This window comes from Phocoena sinus, chromosome 19 (genome assembly GCF_008692025.1).
Source record: "Phocoena sinus isolate mPhoSin1 chromosome 19, mPhoSin1.pri, whole genome shotgun sequence".
In the NCBI taxonomy this organism is placed as follows: Eukaryota; Metazoa; Chordata; class Mammalia; order Artiodactyla; family Phocoenidae; genus Phocoena; species Phocoena sinus.
The window spans coordinates 43,727,621-43,748,692 of record NC_045781.1 but is presented as its reverse complement, the minus strand read 5'-3'; the positions used below and the strand labels follow the sequence as shown (position 1 = coordinate 43,748,692).

The 21,072-nt window shown below is 48.0% G+C and overlaps 1 protein-coding gene and 1 long non-coding RNA gene across 2 annotated transcripts in view; one reads left to right on the top strand and one right to left on the bottom strand.

Annotated features, from left to right (window-relative positions):
• ZFHX3 (zinc finger homeobox 3) overlaps nt 1-21,072 on the bottom strand; it is a 241,888-nt gene that overhangs the window by 6,324 nt on the left and 214,492 nt on the right. The window contains exons 6-9 of the mRNA XM_032612614.1: nt 17,004-17,137; nt 16,650-16,850; nt 6,738-6,840; nt 27-5,435 (exon numbers count right to left, since the gene is read on the bottom strand). Coding sequence (XP_032468505.1) covers nt 27-5,435; nt 6,738-6,840; nt 16,650-16,850; nt 17,004-17,137 — 5,847 coding nt within the window. The remainder of the gene's footprint in view (nt 1-26; nt 5,436-6,737; nt 6,841-16,649; nt 16,851-17,003; nt 17,138-21,072) is intronic.
• Nucleotides 961-19,766, top strand: LOC116743734. Its single transcript, XR_004346873.1, has 3 exons — nt 961-1,094; nt 1,578-1,673; nt 19,336-19,766. It is a non-coding gene; the product is annotated as an uncharacterized LOC116743734 (long non-coding RNA).

Here is a 21,072-nt window from a genome sequence, read left to right as displayed (position 1 = left end):
GGAGAATCACCAAGAGCAGAACCCACCTGTGTTGGATGGAGTAAAGCCTGGCAAGGAGGGGCTGTTGAGGCCGGGGAGCAACATGGGAGGAATGCCCTGGATTGCCGGATATGCCGTAGGAAGGTTGAGAGCCTGAAGAGGGGCGTTGTCAAACATCCCTTGCTGCTGAGCTGCCAGTCCGAGGACCTCATTGGCCTTTTTAATCCGGTCCAACTCTTGTTGAGCCATCAACTGACGTACAGTGGCTGGGTCAAAGTATTCTTTCTCCTTGTCCAGCTGGCTTCCAATGGTGTCTTTAACTTTGGAGATATGCTGTTGGGAAAAGATATGGTCACGTACAGACAGCCGAGCGCTGTACTTGATGCCACACAAAGTGCACTCAGTTTTGGGTCCCTCGTAACTTGTTTGGTTTATACCAAAATGCTTGGCCATGCTTAACTTGGACTTCTTTTCTTTTGCCCGGGCATTCTGGAACCAGACCTGAACCACTCTCTTTGGCAGTCCAATGTCATTGCCCAGGACTTCACACTCTAGCATGGTGGGTGTCCTGTAGTCATTAAAGCATGACTTGAGGACCTTCAGCTGCAGGTTGGTCATCTGAGTGCGAAAACGTTTCTGCCCGGGCCTATCCCCACTGTCTCCAGATTTGCCTGCTGACCCACTTGCACCAGGGCTTGGGGAGCAGGGGTCTGCAAGGCTCGAGGTTTCACTGTAGTCCACTGTACCTTCATTGTCATATTCCTTGCTGTAAAAGCTCGGGGCTGGGCTGACCAGACCGGATGACAACCGATCTTCATACTCGGACATTGCCATCATGGCCGCTTTGGTCAACCCTTCACTGGGTGCGGAAGAGGATTTGGTTTCAGTTGCTATTCCCGTCGCACTGTCGTTATCCGCATTGCCCTCGTCTCCAGTAGTGGTGTCTGTGATCGCTGTGTTGACTGAGGAACAGTCGTCGTTGTCCAGCTTAGTTTGGTCAAAGTTTAGATTAACTGAGGACATGGAAGGGCTTTCAAAGTCTTCAATCCCTTCCACCTTGATGGAAGAAGGGCTAAGAAGAGTTCTAGGAGACAACTCCATGGTTTTGCTCACAGGTGAGAGGGGAACACCCTGGCCATCACTACTGCTTGGCGGTAGGTGGGAAAAGCTAGTTCCATCAAAAATATCTCCTTTCATCTGGAGTCCCCCGTCGCAGTCTAAGAGCATTGCAGACAGAGTTAGGTTGTAGCCGGCTCTCTTGGCTTCATGCCAATGACGGGACCGGATATGAGCCTCCAGGGCAGTCTTGGCTTTGAAGAGCGCTCTGCAAAAAGGGCATCTCCTGTGGGCCTGCGCTGGGCCCACAGCCCTGAACTGTCCTTTCCTTTCCCGGGCTCGGGTGTTCTGAAACCAGACTTGTACCACGCGTTTCTTCAGACCCACCTCATGCGCAATGTGATCCAACATCTTTCGAGTTGGATTGGAGTCCAAGAGATACTTTTGGTAGAGGATTTCTAGCTGTTCTGGTGTAATAGTTGTCCTCAAACGCTTGTCTCTCTGAGGTTCTTCTCCTCCCGTCCCACTGTCGTTTTCTCCAGGGCTGGCACTGGCCTTTTCCTCCAGCTTCCTCTTGAGAGTGTTCATCGTGGAGGTGGGAGTTGAAGGGGAAGTGGCCGAGCTTGCCGGAATCTGAGGTATGGCCCCAGAGAGCAGCTGGCTTGCCAGCAGTGGGTTACTCGGGTCAAACAGCATGAAAGGCATATCCAGTGACCTGTCCAAAAACTGGGGGTGGATGAACTGGTTCTGTGCGCTCAGAAAGTGAAGCTGCTGGTGCTCCTGCCAGTGCTCAAACGACGGGAACGCCAGCTTGCACTGCTCACACTGGTAGGGGATTAGCTGCGGAGGTAGGTTGGCCAGCTGCTGAGGAGTTGACGTGTGGAGGGGCTTAAGGGGCAGGTGGGAGAGCTGGGAGGGACTGGGGCTCGACTGGGCTAAGGGGCACTGAGGGGGGGGCACTTGGGGAGGAGGCTGGGGCAACGAAGCGGGGGGCGTCAGCTGCGGGAGCTTTTGCTGGGCTGCATTTGTCTTCTGCTCGGGCTGGTCTTGCTGCTGCAGCTCTGCCTTTGGTTGTCCTTGCTTTTCTTGGGTCTGGTTTGGCTGTGCACTGGGAGGTTCAGCCTGCTTTGGTTTCTCATCACTCGCCTCTGGTTTTGAACTGAAGGTGGCCAGTTCGTCAGCCTCTGATGTAAGCTGCAAGAAAGCAGTGGAAGCTGTACTGGCCGTTGGTGCTGGGGTGCTGTAAGCCTGGGAGGGCATCGGGGTGCTGCACGAGGAGCTGGTGGGTGTCAGGATTTCCATGGCATCCATGGAATCCTCGTTTTGGCTGTCATCCTGCCCCTCCTCGTCCTCATCCTTGTAACACAGCTTCTTCTGGTGCTTGATGAGATCAAAGATGCGCTGAAACACCAGGCTGCATTTTTTGCACTGGTAGTTCAAGTTGCTCGTTCGAATATACCTATCATTTGTAAGTTCCCGCCGCTCTCCATCTTTGCCCTCTCCCTGATTCTCGTAGTTTTTCCTGGCCTTCTGTCGGGCGTTTTGAAACCAGACCACTATGACTCGGGTTGGAAGGTTCAGTAAATTAGAGAGTTGCTCAAATTCATCGTCCTTGGGGTAAGCGTTGGCGTCAAAGAAGTCCTGCAGGACCCTCAGCTGGTAGTCAGTAAATCTTGTTCTTGAAGACCTCTTGCTCCCCCAGTACTCCTGCTTCTGAGGTTCTGGTGAAGGGGGCCGAGAGTCGATCTTGAGCTCCTCCAGGCTGGTGATAGGAGGATTGCTGAAGTTGTAAGGGGAGTCCTTGTTACGCTGCCGCTCTTTGAAGAGAGTGTTTCTGAACCAGTGCTTGATCACTTTCTGGGGCAGCCCAGACTTGTCTGCCATCTCTTTGATCTGCTCTTCACTGGGGGAGTTGTTAATGTCAAAATACTGCCGCAAGACTCGGAGCTGGTCATCGGTGATCCTAGTGCGAGGCCTCTTGTTCTGCTGCTGGAGGAGACTTGGATTGAGCTGATGCTGGTAGAGCTGGGCCAGGTCCGCAGGCAGAGGCTCCACAGGTCCAAGCTGAGGGGGCAGCTGGGCCGGCAGGGTCTGCAGCGGCATCGTCTGCATCATCAGTGGTGAGAAGATGGGCAGCTCCATGGGCATGGAGAGCTGGGTCAGCGGCACGGATGGCTGGGCCGGTGCAATCGTGGGCGAGGTGATGGGTGGCGCTGACACGGGAATGGCTGGGGTGGAGGCCGGCGGGGGCGGCGCTGCCGGAAGCGGGGGCGGCGGCGGGGGTGGGGGCGGAGGCGGCGGCTCGGGGGTCTGAGGCCTCAAGGGGTACAGCTTGTCGTAGTGCTCTCGGTACTGTTTGGCAAATCTCTCCAGCTGTTTAAAGGGAAAGTAATTCTGGTGAACATGCTCCTGGTGACTCTTTAAAATCAAGATGTTCGAGAACAACTTGCCACAGGAGTCGCACTCGAGCTTTTCCGGATTCTCCCCCTGCTCGGTCTTCCCGTTCTTCTTCTGTACCTTCTGCTTGTTCTCGTTGTACTGAATGACCAGCTCAAAGCCGAAGTTCTCCAGCAAGGCCTTGGTGGCGTTCCCTCTGGCGTCCGAGGCGATGCGTGGAGGGAGCATGGAAGGCTCACAACTACCCCCTGGGGCCAGTTCTTTCTTCTCTTTGGCCTTCAAGGCATCAGGAAGTGACTCCTTTGGTCCTGAGTTGCCCTCTCCCCCCTCGGTACCATCCCTCTCTCTCTGGCTTTCTTTTTCCTTTTCTTTGATGACCAATTTGTTTTTCTTCTCGATGTGCTGGCTGGGCTGTAGGAGTGCAGAGTGACTCTGGGGCAGAGAGAGCTGGCTCTGCTGCTGCAGGACCTGCTGATGGCCCTGCTGCGGGACCTGAACCTGAGCCTTCAGCTCTTCCAGCAAGCCCGGGCCCGCCCCCGTCAGCGTCAGCGCCCCGCTCGTCCCTGGCAGGCTCACCTCGGGGCTGAGCTGGAACTCGGCGCTGGGGATGTAGAAGGGGAAGAGGAGATGCTGCTGCTGCTGCAGCTGCAGCAGGGTCTCCGTGGCCATGGGGAAGTGAGGAAGGAGGGTGGGGCTAAACAGCTGGGACTGGATCAGGGCCGCCTGCTGCTGCAGCTCCTGCTGCAGGTGAGCTTGAACTTGGGCCTGGGCCTGGGCCAGGGTCTGTGCTTGCTGCTGCTGCTGCCTGGACGTGATCATATCTGCCAGCTTCTTCCGATTGGCTTCCTTGGGCTCTGAAGGGGAAGCAGTGTTGGCACCGCTGGGATTCCCCAGGGGTGGCATGCCTACACTTTCAGCGGACACTTGGCTCAGTAAGCTGGAGCTTGGAGCAGTGCCAGCACTGCTTGGATTGGTGGTGGTAAAGGTGTTACTGCCACTGGTGCTCACAGGACTTGGGGTGGAGGAGCTCAGGGAGACACTGCTGCTGTTCCCGGTGCCATTGCTGCTGCCACTTGCAGCCTCCAGCTTGGCTGCCCGGGCCTTGGTTTGATGCAACACAGACCTCATATGGATCTCCAGCGTGGAACTCTGGCTATAGGCCACGTTACAAGTGTTACACTTGAAAGGTTTGTTGTCAGGGCTGCTGGTGGGTTCTGGCTGGCCAGCTGCCGATTCTTGAAGGGCTCTCTTCAACTTATGCAGGTGGGAGACAGAATTGTAGTGCACTAGCAGGATGTTCTTCTGAGTGAAAGATTCCTTGCAGACGGTACACTTGTAAGGGCGAGAAGGGTCTAGAAATTTTTCCATGGTGAAGTTGGGGCCTTTTCTGAAAGGGAGAGCTCTCTTTGGCTCTGAGCCCGAGTCTTCTTGTACCGACCCAGAGTCACTGCCCGTCGGGCTCTGTTTATCCTCCAAGTCACTCTCTTCTTCCTTGTCTTCCTCAACGATTATGGTATGGTCCTCGGCCAGGGTGGGGTCTCCCATTGCCAGGAGGTCTCCATTGGCCAGAAGGCCACCATAAAGCTGTTGGATGTCGGCCTCACTCAACTCCAGGTGGCTCGTCTCGAGGTGTTTTTTCAGAGCCTGGAAAGTTCGGAAACTGCGCTGACAGAGACAGCACATGGTGGCCGCTCTGATCACGTGGTACTGAGAGTGGAGCTGCAGCTTTTCCACGGTCTTGAAAGCTAGGCTGCACTGGTTGCAGCGGTACTTGTACACGTGGCGATCCGACACGGGCAGCTGAGGCCTCTTGGCGTGAACCTCGTTGAAGTGCGTCTGGAGAGTGGCGGAAGTTTTAAAAACCTGGTTGCACCCCTTCTTCCAGCACAGGAAGCCTGAATCTTCTCTCACAGAGCCTGGGTCAGCAGGAGAGGGTTTCACATCTCCACTGTGTTCGGTGCTGGCAGAGGGCAAGATGTTCTTTCCCAGATCATCTGAGGTTTCTGAAAAAAAAAAAAAAAAAAAAAAAAAAAGCCCAATGATAAAGAAGGCTTAGAGCTGTCTACCCAGCAAGGCCTCATGAACAGCTCATGATGAGGGACATACCCAACCTGCAGACACACACACTCTCCACAGAGCCCCACACCGCTGAGAGCACGTGTTATACAAGCAGGTGCACAGGAACAGAGAGGAAGGAAAAAGGAAATACAAAAAGTCTCAACTGCTGGTAGGCCTATACCATAGCCCAAATCTGTCTTTTAAACAAACTATATTTGTTTGTTTCAATTTCTCAAGAACTGGCTTGAAGGGATATCCCCTTTGATCTGAATTATAGAATGGAGCTGAATTATAGAATATGTGAATTAATGCTGGCCTAGGCTGTGGGGAATTTGCAAGAACCGCTATCCACTGTAACATAAGAAATTTGGGGATATATATTTTTTTAGGCATTAAATTTCTTGTTATAATGTGACTTTGACTTTGGACTGTCCTCTCTATTCAATAAGCAAAGAACATTCAAGTGGCCAATTATGAAAACACATTAAAACTTTTCTCTACAGTGAGATCATCACCCATAAATATTCTGACCCTTTTTTGGGTCAGCTGTATGCTGCCTAATATGGAAAAATCACAAGGGAGACACGGTGGGGCAGCAGTGTGGCATAACTCTTCCCAGCTTAAACCTTAGCTGCTGACAAGGTGTCAAAGATGTAGGAGAGAGACTCATCATAAACAGAGGTCTAAGGCCCCATCCAGCTAGGACCCACCGTGGGGCACCAGCAGCAGCTATGCCTACAACAGTGTTCTTTCCAAATGCACCTCTCCGCTGCCTCCCATAAGGCGCTCCTGGAAGTCTCAGAGAAGAGCTCTGTGCAGAGATGACAGCACCTAGAAGGACAACTAATCCAGTGCCCTGAGATCACCCATGTGCTCCACAGGTCCCTAATAATTAAGTCCTCAGAGAGGGTGTATTTGATGGCTTAGGGTGGTAAGTCATGGGTCTACTGGCTGACTCTCTGGTTAGTCACTTCCTCACTGTACAGTCTAAGGGGACAGGTGTCCACCAAAACCCCACTGGTTCTCACCTGGTTTTCTCACTTCAAACCATATGAAGTGTGTACACAAATACATGCCAAGAACCAGAGTATCAAGTAGCTGACAACGGTGCCCCTCATCCCCTGAAAAGTTACATTCAGCTTTTAGGAGTATCGTAAAGGATTCTTGGCACGCTTGCTCCATGAAAATTTTGGCCCCAGGTTTCATTTTGTTTACTCTTCTCAGGGGTCAAGAATAATGACACTAACCAGGCTGCTTTCCTGCCTCCTCCAAACTGGAGTTCCCGTCCCGATCTGGAACAGCCGCTGGGAGGAACAGGCTGCTGGGCATCACCATCTCAGGGGTAGTCACCTGAAGAGCAAGCGGTAGAGAAGCGAGGAGAGTCAAAGGGCGAGGAAAGAGACACAAAATAGGGAGATGTGTCAAAATTATTTAATAAGCAAAATTAGCCTTCACCAGTGTAAAGCTGGAGGTGTCACTTTTCATAGCTCACTGAAGATTCATGTTTATTAGACAAAGCTCACATCAGTCAAGAGCGTTTCTACGGTTACATTCTGGACATAATTAGCAGTGCACACTTGAAGAATAATCTTATTATTAATATTTTTCCTTTATGCAGAATTTTGACTTTGATCACTGACAATGTTTTGTCATGGGCTGTGAAACTTCTTGTGCAACCAATTAGGTAGATAAGTTGAAAGGCCCACCTTAAGCTGCTGAAAACATAATAAGGGCCCTAATTAAATCACACCTAGTAAAGTACACTGTAATCTTGAAGCAGGGAGCATTGTAGTACTGTTTTCAGAATGTATTCAGGCAAGAAGAGGAGGGGAATAAGAGCGAAGGAAAGGGTGAGAAGAAGAGAAGGGAACAAAAGGAAGGCTAAGGACACGCAGACACACTGGCAGATTTTTCCAGGAAACAACATTTTGTAACCCTTTACAAGCTGAGATCAAGTGCAAATGAGCATTTCTTATGACTCACTTCAGTCAGGGTTTCTCCTGGGGTCTTTGCCTGAGGTACACAGCATCAGAGGGGACTTCTGGCCAGTGTCCCAGCCGCAGAGGGTGCCCCGCACCCTACATTCTACAACAGGGCAGCCCCGCCTTGGCCACGGCTGTTGTTTCCCAATACAGCAACTCCAGAATTAGCCTGGGTCAAAAGAGCTACAATTTAAGGTCAGATCTTTCGGCATTTATTTCTCCAGGCTTTCCTGCCATCTGGCCGCAAGCGTGTCCAAACAAGTTATCATCTGCCCTCCATTAACGTGATAGGAGGTCCTCAACATCCAACGTAAGGCTAAAAGGTTCTTCATTTAAGAAGAAGCAATATCCCTTTGCCTACTATAGGATGGGAAGGTAGTTGGCGATGATATTCCCAAATGAATTAGAAATCGTTCCCTGTTAGATGACAGCCTGAGAAGCAAACTGACCCTGAGGTTACAGTCACCACTAGCCTTTCTACATGGCGCGCAGCCCCACCTGGAGGCATTACTTTCCCATCAAACACAACTATTGAGATAGTATCTTCACTTGCTGTTACCAAGATTGGAACGCCTAGATTACTAGATTATCTAGATTACCTAGATACTAGTAAATTACTATTAAATTTTTAACGGTTCGAGGATCCTGGCCTTGCTCAAAATCACTGCTGACGTGTCCACTAGAATCATCATTGGTTGGTAGGTTCCACTCCTAGAGGAAACTCAGACAGCTGTCCCCATAAACCCAGAAAGGTAACTAACTCCTCAATACATTTCAGGGTGTTAGGATAATCTCAGCAACCCAGATGCCCGTAGGTGCAAAAATGAAGCAACAGGCACTACGGAGAAGGGCTCTGAGAAACCCTGCGTTTACGAAGAGCAGGTGCGTGGCAGGTGAATGTGACACAGAATCCCTGCTCTCACAGAATCTGCACCCTCACACAAAGCTCGCCAGCAGCTGCGTACGGCTAGCTGTGGATGAATAGTTCGGAACGGAGCGGAGATGGCCAAACTCATTCCATCTATTTTCTTTTTAATAGAAAGCATTTCTGACCAGTGTGGTTGGGGAGTCCAGCGGGAATCCAAGAAGTGAAAGGTCACCGATTAATTTATAGTCCTCAACCGAGGGGGAGCACGAGGTTGGGGGCAAGAGGGGGAGAAAGGGAAAGGAAAAAAGACTCCCCCGCACACCTCCTTTCTCAGCTCTAGCTGCAGGATCAGTCCTTTCCTGGGATCTTTAGGAATTATGAAAAATGAATCATGAGAAGTGAAAAAAAAAAAGCCCTACAGAGTAAAAAAGAATAAAATTATCTAACACCTCAGCTGCACATCATTATAGAAAACTGTGGGCTTTTTATACACATTACAGTAAGGCAGACATCCCCTCTAACAGACTCAGTACGACGGATCAGTAATTGTTTTCATACACTTTAATTAGAAAAACTCAGATGGCTATGAATAATAATGGAAAAGAGAGACTTTTGCACTTGAAAGGTTGAAGTCAATCAAGTGTGAATGACGGCAAAAAAGAAAGAAAAAAAAAGACACCAATTCATCAGCCCTCTGTTGTCTCGCCGAGACTTTAATCATAATTCCTGATTGGGATTCAAGAAGGCAGTAAGCAGCGGTTCTTTGTCTGCCTTCACCTTCCATCAATTAACTCTCTCCAAAATATAATCATCAACCTCACATGCTCCTCTGCATCTTAATCTGGGCCCCCAAACCTGTAAGCCTTGCCTCATACGTGTTTACGTAATTACTTCTATCTACCTGCATCTTCTCATCTATAGTGTACCCAACCTCTCCCTGAAAACAAACAAAAAATGTTGGGTATATAAATTTTTTTTTTTTTTTTTTTTTTTTTTGCTGTACGCGGGCCCCTCACTGTTGTGGCCTCTCCCGTTGCGGAGCACAGGCTCCGGACGCACAGGCTCAGCAGCCATGGCTCACGGGCCCAGCCGCTCCGCGGCATGTGGGATCCTCCCGGACCGGGGCACGAACCCGTGTCCCCTGTATCGGCAGGCGGACTCTCAACCACTGCGCCACCAGGGAAGCCCTGTAAAATCTTAATGGGCAAGAAATTCCCAGAAAGCAAAGAAGAAGACCCCTAAAGAGAACCCTAAGGATCTAGAAATTCTGGTGCGGTCTGTCTGCGCATGGGTCTGAAGAGAGAGGTTGCGATGGAAGCCTCTTTGCTGCGCAGGACGCTGGAGGGCCCCACGTCAGCTCTCGGACACTAATGTTCCCGTGTCCGTGTCCACTACTCCCTCTCCTACCAGCTTCTCAAGCTCATCACTCAAAGTTACCACGCTTTTTTGTAAAGAGCCAAAAATACGGTCCTGCCAATGGCTCACTGAGGAATTCTGCTCACGGAAGAAAATGAAAGTTGGCCAAAGGCTGAGTTCCTTCAATACTTGCCTTGGCACTCCTTGTTTCCCAATCATATCTGGCTGCCACACAGTGTGGAAGGTTGAGTCTATCCCAGCCAGCCTCTGATGGACGGCTGAAAGTCCGTGGGAAAGGTGGTCACTCAACAGTGCTGGGCAGAGTTCTGTAAAAACCTTCCCTTTCTCTAGGAGCGTCGGAGCATGCCAGTGTGTGAGAGGACAAAACCTGGCCACAGCGTCGTAAGCAGAGCCGCCCCAAACGTGTCCAAACCACAGAGACCCTCGGAGGACTAGATGTCGCCAGCAGCTCCCCTGTACCGACAGCGTACGCGGCATTACACATTCACTCTCTCTGCCCCAAATCCTCCCATCCACACACTCAAAAGCCAAACAAAAAGTTTTAGGTTTGGCCAGACAACAGTACACAATCAGTCTAAACACCTATACTTCCTACACTGACACCCATGTAGACTGATTCTTCCAATAATCTTACACCCATAAACACTGAGTATGTTAAGTTACATTCCCCCACAGTCTACTCATTAATGTATAGAGGGGACCTCAGACTACTAAAACAGACTTTTAACCAAAAGTCAAAGTTTTTCTGGTAAGAAAATTCAATTGCTTAGAGCCATTACTGCCTCAGAACTTGAGTCTCTCAAAGATCGGCGGCCATGACCACGCAAAGCAGCTCTGTGGTGACGATCTGGATACCACATGTGCTCCTCTCAGCCATCGGAGCCAAGTCAAGCATGCAGAGTGACGGAAACGTAGGAAGAAAATATCATCCGAACAGGCGCAGTACCTTCCTAACAAGTAAACAAGTCTCACATATAACAAGGGAAATGTGGAGTTCTGCTCTGATGCTGAAAACCTTCAAGTTCAAGCAATTCTCACATCTGACGATAGAAACAGAAGAGCTCCAAGCCGGTACGAAGAATCTTCACACTTAAGCCATTCCAAAACAACTTAGTTGATGAGATGGAAGGGCCTCAAATGACTCTGCTCATCCATTCATTTGACCATCATTCACTAAACTTTGTACAAGGTCCCCGTGCTGCACGCTTGTGAGACAGCAAGACCTGGTCCCTGTGTCCAAGAAGCTCACGTCCAGAATAATTAACCTTCTAGAGATCACAAACTCATTAGAAAATCTGATGAAAGTTGCAGCCTCCTAGAGAAAATACTTTTAAAACAAACTATCGTAGATAATTTCAGGAAATCACAGGCTCCCTCGAGGGAAATTCCGGGATTCAAGTTAATTGCCCTTGAACTACCAGGAAAGGTGACGTGGGTTTGTAAATACCTAGTTCCTACCTCCTGTTCAGTTCACCATTATTTTGGATTATGACTTAACGCCTTTCAAGTTTCTATGAGGTGAGTGGGCCCGAAAGCCCCAAGGACACACCTTATAAAACCCAGAGTCTTAGATGTGGGTCTGGTCCCCACTGTGACATCTGGGCGGGGCCGCTGATGTTGACTCTTTTTCGATAGGAGAAGCTAGAATTATAAGGAGCCCTCCCCACTCCTTGCTTTCTCTGGGTCATGGATATGAAATGGCCAAATACCACAACTTGAGCAGCCAAGGGGTATATACACTTTGCTACATTCTGAACGGGACTGCTCATGCAAATTCACCTCTCAAGGCCACCCTGTCTGAGGTTAGATCAATGCAACCAACAAGTTCCACATGCTGGAAAGCAAAGGTACTTTCTTAGAGCGAGTACTGAACTTGGTTTCTCTGAGACCTTCATCCCCACAGCCTTGGCATTGCTCGCCTGAGTAGAGCTTTCTGAAAGGCTCTCTATTCCAAGTGAAAGTACAGGTTTGCCAAAACCTAGACTCCCAAGGAGACTCAAATCCTTCATATTTCAGTAAAAAAATCAAGAGAATGAAGAACCTCAGGTGGAGGGAAAAAAAGAGGGAAAAAGCCTCAGACACAGGCCTTCCTGGCACAGACCTGGCCGGTCTCTACACCTTGTGAATGAGGCATTGGTCCTGTTCAAAAAACAAGCATGGAGTTAAAAGACAACCGCTTCCAGAACTGAGCATTCTAGCTAGTGGGGGACCCAAAGTCGACGGCGCCAGTGAGGGTCTGGCTGCTCACTTCCTCCCCTGACCTCGATGGCTGCCAGCTGGTCTCTGCACATCTGCAGCCAGCAGGCCCGGCAACTCACGGCAGCAGAGAGAGCTTCAGAGGTTTTTCCCTCCTTTCCTTTTACTACCTTCCAAATGTGCCAGGCTGGGCGCTGGACCATGGAGTTGAGAGGGCTGTTTCTCTCTTTGTCTCGTTTCCCTTCTAAAATGTCTTCCTATGTCGCTATCTTTTTTGTTGTTTTTTTTAAACCTAAAACCCAAGAGGAAGAATTGTAGGGCCATATTAACAATTCATATGGGCCAGAAACAAATGCAGCCCTGAACCAGATTTTAAAATCTAAGAATGAGAAAGACTGAAAAAGGAGGTAGGTGGGAGAACAGGAAACATATGAACAGTTCACACACACATGCACGTACACACACACACACACACACACACACACACACAGTGAGTGAGGGAGAAAAAAGCTGAGAAGGGGACTGAATTGGAGAGAAAAGCTTCATTAGACTTGGAGAGGCAAGCAGTGGCAGTATACCAAGGTCACTTTTAATTTAGACCATCTAATTGGCAAACAGGCTCCAAATGGCTACCACCTCACAGGGCTTGGAATTAATGAAGCCCGATTATTTTCATTACCCTCCTCTGAGATGGAGACAAAGTGAGAGCTGGTACCCAAGTGGGTGCCATAGCCTCAGGGCCGCTGGCCACCCGAGAGCCCCCAGTGCAGGGGGGCCAAGCAGCCAGCCTGATCTGGAGACTCGGATGCACAGGCACACGACGAGCAGAGACAGATGCTGACCGAAAACATCACAGGAGACAGACAGCTGGGGCGGGCTGGGGGTGGAGGGGACCTGCAGGCAGTGCAGGTCCAGGGGCAGCCAAGGGGAATCTGTGCGTGGACAAAACGTACAGAATAACTAAGGACTAGCAGAGGGAGTGAAGATGAAGGGCTAGAGAAAGAGGTGCTCCTGGGCTGCTCCAGAGCCAACCCCCTTCTCTGCCATGAGGTCATACTCTGTTAAGTGACTGGGGAACAAAGACAGTTTCCCCGTATTAGTGCTCCGGGATCCCAGTGGTGTGTCCTGCCACTTAGAAGGACAGTGATCAATTAGAATAATTTAAGACTACTGATATGCATTGTAGGTGGTCTTTCCCATTCTCATTTAGGGGCCAGAAACCTGTCCCCTATGCCCTCAACCCTCCTCGCCTAAAACTGTGAGACAAAGGAGGGCACGAGCAGCAGCTCCTATATCCCCACCACCAGTTCGGAATCTCGGACTTCTCCGTAAATAGGTGAGAATTCTATGGAACTGACATCGGGGGCGGGTCGCTCAGTTGGGTCTGGAGGGGCACTTGTCTCACCGCCTTGAGCTTTATAGATTTCCGTCTTTCCTATGACGTGTGTAAAGACACCGTTTGGAGCTCTGTTTCCAATAGGCCGAGCAGAATGAAGTGGTATGGGTGCAGTTTCCACAGCGGAGGGCCAGAGCTGCAATTGTTCCCAGTGGAGAATATTTTTCAAGCCCCTTCATCGGTAAAAAGAAGGGGGCCCATTGAAGACACAGATATGAGATGCAGAGCATAAGCAAGCAGCTGTTACCATAGCAACAGACATATTAGACACTGCAGGTTCCTGAAAGCTGTCTGATAAGGTATTATTAAATGAAGCCTCCTCAAAACACTCTCCATTTACAACTGAACGGAAAGGCATTGTACAGAAAGTAATCTATTTCCATTTATCAGGGTGGAATTTACTTTTAGAGAGACTGAAACCCAATTCAAGCCAGATCCTGGGACCTTGGACCCAAACAGCAAAAAGTATTTACCAGAATTTATAGCTTTAGATACCCTGGACATACCCCCTGTCTGCCAGGAGCTGTCTGTTTGGTGGATTTTGCCAGGCTTTCCTAGTTTGCAGCCAAAGGCAGTGAACTCAGTCAAACAATCTGGCAAGGAAGAAGATTCACTCCTCTCACTGCCATTCATCCTAGCCACTCAAGGATAAAGCAGACATAACTTTCTCCTCTTGGAGGATGAATGACTGAACACTGACCATTCCTTAATGATATGGTTTAGGAAATGGAGCTCTGATTTGAGGGGCATTTCTCAGAGTTTCCTGCTCTAGTTGGCCAGGAACAAACAGACGTATCGTCAGAAAGCCTAATCAATACTTTCCCTTGGCCAATTTTCTAATAAAATTGCTGTAAAATATCCTCCAGGGGCATGATTCTAACCACAGGTTCATTATAAACACTTAGTTGTAAAACAATTGCAAATTTCATATTAACACCAAACTTTTCAGAGGAAGGACAATGGCAACTATTTAATTTGTCAGGGCAGAGACCAAGATCAGCAGTCCAGTCCTCAAATAGCATGCTGGGCTCACCCCAAAGTATGGCCACGAACGCCCCTCTAACCCTGGTTGCTCATCTTTTCCTGCTGATGCTGCTAAAGGGTCGAGGTGGAATTGCTTCATTTAGCTCAATGCAAACCATCCTCATGACTTGGGAAACCAATTCAATACTGACAGCCATGCAGTAACTCCATCTTCTCATGCAAAGACAGGGTACCAAATCATCCTTATATACGCCTTTAAATCAAGTGTAAAACCCTTATGATTACATTTCCCACAACTTTCAACTTTATTTCTGAATCCATTAACTTTCTCTTGTTGCTAGCAAATGAACTTCCTGTAGTCAGCACATTTCCCACAATTTGCACATTTTTTTCAGAAATATTTAGAAAACATCTCCGTTGTCTGCTACGGGCAAATGAGGTAGGTACACAGGGGTTCCTGTACAAGGTGCCAAGCACAGCCCCTTTAGGGAGTGTGTTTCTCCTCCGTAATTATGTTCTTAGGGAGTCTTCTCAAATAGGGTTTATTAACCTGTTTCCATGGTTGGATTTTAGGGTATCCTTATGCTCTCTGGCACTGTGCACACGATTTTGCACATGGAGAATATTTGAAAGAGTTCTTAATAGTAGTTGTCACACTTTAGTTTGCACAGAATACCCAGTAAGGCTACTGAACCGTTTTCACCAGCGTCTCCAAAAAAAAGGTTGAGAATCACTGCTTGAGTGGGTAACACCCAGAAATATCTTAGGGATTGGTACCCAAGCAAACACAGCAGTAACATCCTCCTCTCAAAGACCCTGTTGATAAATGAAGAAGATTCATAATGACCGCCAGACTTGCTACTTTGAATGTACCATACTGTTGCTGTTATAAAAGTATGACAAACAATGGATATTTGAAATATAATTTGTATAGTAGTCCCTAGGGATGTATAAATGAAACTTACTGTCTGATGTAAACCAATCATACAGATTACTACAGGCTCACATTTCCTAGACCAGACTGATATTAAACAGGAGAAATAATCACCAGAGCAGAAGGACGATGTATTGAAAATGCCACCCTCCCCACATCTCTTCCTGTTTCTTCAGGCTCCCATGGTTCCAGGCCATCTGTGGGAAGTATGATGAGGCCTGAGGAAAATCCCCCTTGTTATTTCCAAGGCTGGAGAGAATTCCAGGGGAATTTGTAACAGAAACCCACCCATCCACAAAAGGAAGTTTCCACTTAGAGAGAACCTTTCAACGATGTTCACCAGTCTGTCTATTTGAAAATACCCATGGAAAGTGCATTTATACTTGAAATGAAACTCCTGCTAGGTCACCTTAGAGCTTGTTGCCATTGGCTGCTAAGGTTCTCTTGATGCATCATCAAATGTACGTTCCTCACGACTAAACATCATTTACAATGTTATTCATTAATTTTGCGTAACCAAGTGGAATGGGAAATGCCTAGAGGTTATACGTCTGTGACCTGCATGGGAATCTTCACACGAAAAGGCAATCAAATTGACTTATTACTCCACTGTTGAAGGAAGTTAGAGGTAAGAATTTTTCTCTTTGGGGGTTTTTCCTCTAGTGATCAGGAAAGGGCTTTCCAGCAGCCCAAGCATACACAGAATGCAGGATATTGGTATCGCCTGTAGACATTTGAAAAGTTTTCACATTACATTAGATTCAAATCCTTATACTACTCTTTTGGGCCATGTTTACAGTGGCCACTTAGAGCCATGCCCCGCAGGAGTAGCACCACCATGCTCAAAATGCAAAGCCCTCGTTCATGACTCGCCACGTGCTACCCAACTGAGCACCTTCCTGCTTTGAGAATGAAAGCATCCACTTGAGAAACTCCCACGTCACAGGGCTACATTCTGCGAGTTTGCCACTTGCAGGGGCATCAAGTCAGTTAACCTCTCTGAGCCTCAGTTTCCTCAGCCGTCAATGTAAACGTGTCAAACTTTTTAAACAAAACAGAGTGGTTGTGAGGATGAAATGAGACATAATGAATTTAAGAGCAACCTAGAAGATGACCTGCTCAGTAAAGGTTTGGAGAATCTGAATAACAACTTCTTCATGTAAATGGTTAGCTACTCTAGGCCTCTGCGTCCTGAGGGGAGAGAGGAATGATAAGGCATGTTGAGAAATGCATACGTATTCAGCCCTTTAGGCCACAGTCAGGCCAAGTCGAAGGTGAACAAAGGTCACAGAACTATCTTTGACATTTCCAACTCTGCACTGGCTCTCGCATCCAGCAACACAGCGTCCTGTCCATGTTGCTGCATCACCTTTGACCGCTGGGGAAAGAAAAGCCCCACGGTCCTGCTCCCAGCTGCCTTACCGTCATGATGAGCTTCTCCACGCAGTCGGGCGCCACGCTGTGGAGGTGGGTGAGGTGCAGCTGGAGGTGGATCTTGTTGTTGAGCATGTCCTGGCACAGGGGGCAGCGGAGCATGGGCTGCACCGAGTGCTGCGTCATGGCGTGCACCCGCAGCCGGTTGACATCGGCGTTGCTGTACTTGCAGTAGGGACACTGGTACATCTGTGGGGAACACACAGCCACCCCTCCGGCTGAATCTTCAGTTCCCACCGCAACTGTGTCCGCCCCAAGCCCGCCCACCCGAGACTCCACTCCCCCCCTTCCCCCCAGTTATGTGAAACACTCCCCCACCAGCACAGCCCCTTCTGGCCTCACCTGCTCCGGTTTGGTCTCCTCTGATGTTTTTGGTCGCTTTGAAGAGAGAGGAGACTCTGAGCTACCTGGGAAGGAGATGCGTTTGGAGGTTGCAGGAGAATCTGTCAGCTCCTTCTCTGCTTGGCTTGATGATGCTGGAAGAAAAAGCAGAAGATGTAATACAGCAGCCAGACCAGGCCAGATCCCAGAGGGTTTGCGTTGGGTGAAAATCAACATTCATTTATAGCACAGGATTTTCTTGAAACACCAAAATTAAAGTAGGATGAGCATCCGGACTGATTTATCAGGCATGCTAGAAAAGAAGCAAGTGTTTCTTTTTGTCCCCCATGAATTTCTGTCACTACACAACTTTAACAACTGAACACTAAGAAAAAAAGGTACAGAAATGGACTAAAAGGCTCTGAGTTGGATTAAGCTACATTCAGTCTATTCTGACCTCCCCCAATCAAGACACAATCTGCTGGCTTATGAGGGTGGGTGGGAAAGTCTCACCAATTGCTTTGCCAACCACGAGTCAACCCAAGTACCAGACACACTCTGCTTTCATGGATGTAATAGATGATGTGCTTCCAACTTTATCGTCACAGCTCTTGAAATCACAGCACAGCACAGCACAGCACAGCACAGGAGACATGATAAATGGGACGGACCCGAGAAAGGTTTACACGGATATCTGCATACAAATGCGTGCAAAAAATGTCAAGTGTGGCTTCAGCAACTTGCTTCTGGGGAAGAAGTAACTGAAGAGTGGAACTAGCTAGGGCGTGACTCCAACTTCTAATCGAGCCAGTGCTCCAGACACAAGAGTTTATTCGGAGTGGGTGGTTCAGAGGGAAAGTGTCCTCTCTGCTTGCCAGAAACATGCCCTCTGCACCCCACTCCACCAGAACAACAAAACACCAACGAGGACGAGAGTCACATAAGAGTGAAGCAGCAAGCAGTGAGCGTGGAAGTGTTGGCGGAAGGAGTTCTCTGAAGCATGGAAAGGGATCTGGAAGATTGTGATGAGAAAACAGCTGGGCTGAAAGGGTTTTAACAAGGATAAATAAGCAGGGCTCCTCCAGTATAAACACAAATCTCCAAATGGTCAGATGTGGTCATTCCAAAACCTGGTCAGTATCTTAAGGCTGGCTCTCTCACTTGTTTTGGACGGGAACTCCATTTTTCAGCATTTTGCTACAAGTGGTAAGAAGAAAAGTCCTGAAAATGGTAGTGAGACAGTACATACCCACTGCCCTCCCTACCTCACTGAAAAATCATTTGACTCAGCACTGAGGTCACTGGTTTAGAAAGCCTCATGTTTACTCTTTGGTCAAACTGCTTTCTGTCTCATCCAGCCTAGTTCCCTAGCGTGTGTTTCCAGCCTTGACATCTGTTCTGACGTGGATACCCAAGATGCTGTCATTACAGATGTGTGCTTTAATAAACAGTTGTAAAAAATCAATTTTATTCATTAAAATCGTAAGGCCACACAATAATTTTGGAAAATAAAAATGCAAAATGCAGGAAATATTCCAGGAAGTGGGTGCTCTTCCCAGAATGCACATCTTCTGATCTTTAACCCCAGTATCTTGGTAACCTGGTCTACATAGGTTTGTAGAACATCTATTATTTAAAAAGTACAAGGACAAGCATATTACACACGGACCCCTCCTCCTCCCAGCACACATTCATAACAGTACTTTAATCTGTCTCGAATCGACTTCAAACCCATTTTCTTCTTAATGGGAGTTATTCATTTTCACTTGAAAGGTAATACATGACGGCTGGATAGTTAATGTGATGGGCTGGCTGCCGATTAACTAGGTGCTGTATGTGACATTCTAGTCTGGTTCCCACGGCCCACTTCCCATCTCCCAGCCCCCCCCGCAGACCTGATCCCGCGAAACCTTGCGTCGCGGGTTTTAGACCTCGGAGTGTGATGGGCCCCCTGCCTGAACACTCCCACAATAGGAGTCTTTTAATTAATGTTTTGGGGATGTAAGATCTTCCTGCCCCCAGAAGGTTTCTTATTCTCCATCGTTTTTCATTTTTGCTTATTGGTTGTCTTCTATGTTAGCTCTTCTATAGCTTTTCAAAGGCATTCTAAAGATGGGGTGGGTGGAGACGTTAGATGATACTTCAGATGCTTATCTGGTAGAACCATCCTCCACCTTCCCCATTTCCACCTCCAATCTGTAGGATAGGTTAGGTTCAGGGCTTACAGTTAGGAAAGAGCTGCTCTCTGCTCCCCCTTCCCCTAGGGGCAAGCCAAGACGCAGATCCTATTCTAAACACCCATCCCCGTCTTTTTGTTAGTCTGCCTGACCTGAAACAACACTTGCTTTTACAGGACCGTGACACTGCCTTGTCAATGCCCTCAACCTGCCTGCTACCCACCCTCTTCAGAATGATTTTCAACCGTGCAGTTGCTCAGCAGTGTGGATGAACGAGCGCGGAGGCTGAGACCGCCCGACTCATCCACTCCCTGCAAAGCAAACCCAGTGTAACCCAGTGCAGCATTAGCGTCCTCACAGGACCGGAGTCCACCCTCGTCCTTCAAGGCTGAACGCATGATGAATGGTGACGAGGTTGCAGAGGTGAGAATTCTCGTTTCAGAAGCCACGATTCTTCCCCCCTGCATGGAGAGGGGGACTTCTATTACCTTTGTTTTGTTTTTCATACTCTCAAATTGCTCTGTAACTCTACAGCTTCCTTTGTGAGCTCAAGCTAAGGAGCTGTTCTAAAGTGTTTTAAAAAATAAAATCGTCACTTGCTCACTCATTCCTCTTTCTCTGGAGTAACACAGCAGCTCTGCTGTGATATGAAATACTGCATCCACTGGTGTAAAAACCTCCGGGGCTCATCTCCCTTCTATGTGGGGCAGTCTGCATTTTTATTAGATCAGATCTGTCTAGAAGTGGACATGAGCCACCTGCAGCTCGCTAGGCTTCTTTTCTAAAGATAAGGCCGTGCCTTGCCTATATCGGAGTCTGTTAACACCCAGCTACAATCCCATTGTGCTTCCCTGGGTGATGTGAGGACTGCTCCAAAGAGTTAGGTTAACGAGGCTGACAGGCCCCTCCTAGCTTGACCCCAGACATTAAAACGTCAATCCCTATGAAAACATGGTACCAGAGATTTTATAAAATTTCTGTAGGTGGGTAAACAGTTGCGCAAGTTCTCCATCAGCGGGCTGGAAGAGGGTTCACTACTGACAATGACAGTCTAAGGTTTTCTCAAGCTTCTTCTCTCTGAACAACTTCAAAAGGGCCAGAGTCCCAAAATCAGTTCCTACTTTAGTTCTGTCACTAGCATACATTGTAGGCATAAGTAAATGAGGTTGTACGAATACCAAGAGGGAAAGTACTGTGGTTTTCTTTTTTGAAGACTTTTCGAAACTCTGACTTAAATTCCAAGAGCAATGTCACAGTCTAGAAAACATTATTACTTTTTAAAATTAATTACTGATCAGTTTAAGGCCATTATGACGTCACAGTAGTGAAACACAAATAGATGCGCTCCAGAGACAAGCCATAGTTTAAACAGTGCCTGGAACCACTGGATTATACTGGTAACAACTTCAAGGGTAACTACCTGTAGTGGCTTTTACAATAATGACAAAATGAACTGGAAACAATCTAGATATTTTACAACAGGGCACGGTTAAGTAGACAATGGCACAGCCACTCTACTGAGTATTAGATGACATTACATATGATAGCTATGAAGCAATATGGGAAAATCCTTGAGAAGGTTCATCAGAAAAAAATAAGATAACATATGCATTAGAACATGATACAGCTTTGAAAAAAATAGGTATTAGGAAAAAAGACTGGAAGAAAATGACTGCTGTATTTAGGTGATTGGCATCACGGACCATCTCCCCATTCTCTACGTTTGTCATGTAGTTATATTATTTTTAATACTATAATTAAAGAGTTTAGCGTTTAAATTCAACTGTCCATGAAAAGGTTGATATTTGGATCCATACTGTGCAAAACATCAGGTGGTATTTTTACTTTGCTGGTTAAAGCAATTTTTCCTCATTTTGGCAGCTATGCCACATGAAAATATGTGTTAAATCTCA